Consider the following 4,697-nt stretch of genomic DNA (forward strand, 5'->3'; position numbering starts at 1 on the left):
AACTATAACTATAAGAACATGAAGAACGATATTGTTGAGGCTCACTTTCAGGGTGATTTTGAGAACGATAAAAAGCTAACAGCCAATCAGAATCCATCAAATTTTAGTCATCACATTCATCAACACAAAGAAATACTTATCGCTGGTCAGTGTGGACCAAGCCTGTCATTTTTATGGGCAAGGCCACTTGGTCTTCAGTTAGGCCACACGTCAGGGCACCGGTGCCGTGTCATTTCTCCGACGCTCCATTGTTCCGACCTCTCATTAACCTGAAAAATTCCCTTTGGTCCGACAGCCCAGTAGTTCAACGTCCCTTTGTTTCGAAAAAATAAACCCTCTGCTCCGACATCCCATTGTTCTGACCATATGGCTTTTGTGGATCACCTCCCATAATCTAAAATCTGAATCGACAATAACAAGCGAAATCACTTTTCTCCATTAACACATTTAAATGTTTAACACATTTAACGGACTCATAATGTTGGCTTCAAAAGGCCTAATGATTCGTTGATAAGATCAGGCGGCGCCTGCAGGTGTAGGCCTACGGTGTTACGGATCTCAATAGGATTCAGCAGGAGAGGGAATGCGCACGCACGCTATGGTATTACGGATCTCGATGGGAGAGAATGCGCACGCACGCTACGGTATTACGTGCATGCACGCTACAGAAGCTGTAAAGAACCTTCACAATGGGAAACTGAATCAAGCAGTAGAATAAGCGGGATAATGGACTTCACTCCATTAGATTATCCCAAAATAAACGCACGTTCGAGGTTGTAATGTGGCCAAGACGCGCAGGGGAGTGGCCGTTCAACCTCGTAGTGCGTTTATTTTTCGGATAATCTAATGGAGTGAAGTCCATTATCCCGCTTATTCTACTGTTAACAACATGTTAAATATTAAAGGTGAACTTGGCAACTATTTCAACGTAATAAACCCGTTTAGAAATCATTTGGATGGTTAAATGACCTGTTCCGGTGAAAATGGTTACTTTTCCCACTGCCCCTAGCGTCCCCAGGCGGAAAATCAACCTTGCAACATTGAGACTACCATCCCGGAAAGGGAAGTGAGAAACAAGAAACTCGTTTCAAATCGTGTTTCTTAACTTGTAACATCCACATTGTCTGCCGAACTTATGCTAACCGTTTTGCTAGCTTGTAAACAAATCCATGTGCTTTATCATTACCTCTTCCCACAGTTTGAAATAGCATAATGCACAATTTGTCCAGCAGAGGGGGAAATCCTGCCAAGTTTCCCTTTAAGTTCATTTTACATTTTTTTGTTATCTCATTTGGATAGTTAAAGCTGTTAAATATTTTTGTAAATTGAACTGCACGTTCCCATTGATGAAGTTTGATCTGCCGCCTCTCCAGTCCAGCCTCGGACAGCAGCTGAACGTGGTTGGTGAAGCGCTTCTCAAGTCCAACAGCAGCAGGCGTTCATTGAAAGTAATTTCTGGTAGGCCGTAATCAGACATAATCAGCCCAGTGGTGTTTCTTTGCTGTTTTCCCTTGATACAATGTTTCAAATTAACGGTAATTTTCACTGAACGTTCTAAAGAACTTGGGCGAATTGATACAAAATATGTAGGCCTAAGAAAGTCAAAAATTGGAACTACTTCATAGCCGTACAAATAACCGATTTTTTTAAATGCACATTCTAAAGAACCTTCACAATGGGAAACTGAATCAAGCAGTAGAATAAATATACTTATTACAAAATGCTCTGCTGACCTCTGCTCTGCTCTGCTGTCCTGTGCTCTGCTGACCTCTGCTCTGCTCTGCTGACCTGTGCTCTGCTCTGCTGTCCTGTCCTGTCCTGTGCTCTGCTGTCCTCTGCTCTGCTGTCCTGTGCTCTGCTCTGCTGACCTCTGCTCTGCTCTGCTGACCTCTGCTCTGCTGACCTCTGCTCTGCTCTGCTGACCTCTGCTCTGCTCTGCTGTCCTCTGCTCTGCTCTGCTGTCCTGTGCTCTGCTCTGCTGACCTCTGCTCTGCTGACCTCTGCTCTGCTCTGCTGACCTCTGCTCTGCTGTCCTGTGCTCTGCTCTGCTGTCCTGTGCTCTGCTCTGCTGACCTCTGCTCTGCTCTGCTGACCTCTGCTCTGCTCTGCTGTCCTGTGCTCTGCTGTCCTGTGCTCTGCTGACCTCTGCTCTGCTGGCTCTAGTGTTTCCACAGCTGTTCCTCCACATGCTGCGCCAGAGGAGACGAGTTCTTCATGGAGAGGTGATCGTGGAGAAGGACGACTAGACGCCCCACAACCCAACCACCCCAACCCAACAACCCACAAGAGCACAACCCAACCACCCCAACCCAAACCAAACAGACCACAACCCAACCACCCCAACCCAAACCAAACAGACCACAACCCAACCACACTCCACCCAACAACCCACAAGAGCACAACCCAACCACCCCAACCCAAACCAAACAGACCACAACCCAACCACACTCCACCCAACAACCCACAAGAGCACAACCCAACCACCCCAACCCAAACCAAACAGACCACAACCCAACCACACTCCACCCAAACCAAGCAAACCCAACCCCAACCACGCTCCATCTCCTCACAACTCCTCCAGTCACAAACAAACTGACACCCCTTCTACCCAATCAGGATCCGCCTCAATTACACCCCTCCTCCAATCATAGCCTTCTGATTGGGTGAGCTGGTAGAGAGGGGGCGGAGCCTGGAGGAGGCCCAGAGCTGGACGATGGGGCTCCCAGAATGCAACAGGAGCTCAACCAGCCATCGACCTGCAGCAGCGGGCACTCACTCATCTGACCAGCAGCAGTCTGTCCGTGCAGTAGACCTGAGCGCTTCCTTAACACACTCCCAGGCGTGGCCCAGGCGTGGCCCAGATGAGGCAGCAGGCGTCCGACGTCTGTAAAGGTCCTGCCCAGATGAAGCAGATGGCTACTGGTCCCCAGCCGTGTGTGTGTGTGTGTGTGTGTGGTGTGTGTGTGTGTGTGTGTGTGTGTGTGTGTAGTGTGTGTGTGGTGTGTGCGGTGTGTGTGTGGTGTGTGTGTGTGTGTGTAGTGTGTGTGTGCGTGCGTGTGTGTGTGTGTGTGCGTGTGTGTGTGGTGTGTGTGTGTGTGTGTGTGGTGTGTGTGTGTGTGTGTGGTGTGTGTGTGTGTGTGTGTGTTGTGTGTGTGCGTGCGTGTGTGGTGTGTGTGCGTGCGTGCGTGTGTGTGTGGTGTGTGTGTGTGCGTGCGTGTGTGTGTGGTGTGTGTGTGTGTGTGTGTGTGGTGTGTGTGCGTGCGTGTGTGACGGGGCATATAAGGGGAGTGTGTGCTGGCTGTGGTGGAATTCGCCTTATTCACCCGGCGGCCAGAACGAGGCTACAGGGTACACTTACCACTACGCCTCAGTCCAGCAGATGGTGCTATTACACCTCAGTCCAGCAGATGTGCTATTACACCTCAGTCCAGCAGATGGTGCTATTACACCTCAGTCCAGCAGATGGTGCTATTACACCTCAGTCCAGCAGATGGTGCTATTACACCTCAGTCCAGCAGATGGTGGAGGTAATGCACTCCGTTTCTGACAAAAGAACTCACTGAAGAAGAAGAACAGGCCAGTGAACCCTTCTGCTTTCTTCTTGGCAGTTTGCAAACGGAGTGCATTACCTGAGGTGTAATCTGAGGCTGAGGTGTAGCCTCGTTCTGGCCGCCGGGTGAATAAGGCGAATACACATTAGAAGCCTGTCTGTGCTTTGCCACACACACACGCGCGTGAGGTGATGTGAACAGATGTGCTTGGGTGTGATGTGAGAGGGTTGTGTTGTGTTGTCATGACAACGGGCTCCATGTTTACATCTCCACTGTCAAACGTTTTTATTTATTGGCTGAGGCGCGGGGGAGTGGCTGCCGTCAGGCAGATCAGGGCTGGGATTGGTCAAGGGCTCTCTGTGACCCCCGACCTCTGACCCACAGCACTCCCAGTTGTCTGCCTCTCTCCGTCCACTATTTATTTGTCAATGTCACATGAATGTGTGTATTTTGAGAGAATGAGTGAGTGTGTGTGTGTGTGTGTGTGTGTGTGTTCCCTCTTTACGGTGCTACTGTGAGGTCATTGCAAGTCTTGTGTACCGCTGAGCAGAATGGAGGCGGGGCTGAGAGAAACAGGAAGTCGAACGATGGGAATAAAAATGTGAAGACACAAGAAGACACGTGTGTGTGTGTCAGTTTGTGCATGTATGTGTGTGTGTCAGTTTGTGCATGTGTGTGTGTGTGTGTTGCCTGGACACACTGATCATAGCCTGTGAACACAAACCCACACACTCCAACTCTCTCTGCAGAGGGTCATCAATCAGAGATGGATTAAAAATACAGCGTAGGTTCAAGATGTTGAGAAGCAGGGTCATCCAATACAGCGTAGCTTCAAGATGTTGAGAAGCAGGGTCATCCAATCCGCTTCCAGAACTGCAGGCTCATCCAATCTGCTTCCAGAACTGAGCAACACATCCAGAAAGATGAAGTGTGCAGTGATACTGGAGGTGAAGTGTGTGGAGCTCACAGACATCTCAAACACATCTCACAGACATCTCAAACACATCTCACAGACATCTCAAACACATCTCACAGACATCTCAAGTGTTCCGGGAGTCTCCCGCATACTGATAGCGGCTCCCTGATGCCCGCAAATGAGATCAAATCTCCCGGAATCTAGAGTGAGCGAGCAAGAGCGAGCACGCT

The 4,697-nt window shown here is 49.4% G+C and overlaps 1 protein-coding gene across 1 annotated transcript in view; it reads left to right on the forward strand.

Annotated features, from left to right (window-relative positions):
• The window catches only part of hacd1 (3-hydroxyacyl-CoA dehydratase 1), a 24,947-nt gene extending 21,882 nt beyond the window's left edge, over positions 1-3,065 (forward strand). The window contains exon 7 of the mRNA XM_076291189.1: positions 2,164-3,065. Coding sequence (XP_076147304.1) covers positions 2,164-2,246 — 83 coding nt within the window. The 3' untranslated portion in view covers positions 2,247-3,065. The remainder of the gene's footprint in view (positions 1-2,163) is intronic.
• Positions 3,066-4,697: the final 1,632 nt, after the last annotated feature.

The sequence above is a fragment of the Alosa pseudoharengus genome, unplaced genomic scaffold (assembly GCF_046254945.1).
Source record: "Alosa pseudoharengus isolate Yale_2024_CS ecotype anadromous, Long Island Sound unplaced genomic scaffold, YU_APseudo_1.1 YU_APseudo_1.1_scf_18, whole genome shotgun sequence".
Lineage (NCBI taxonomy): Eukaryota > Metazoa > Chordata > Actinopteri > Clupeiformes > Clupeidae > Alosa > Alosa pseudoharengus.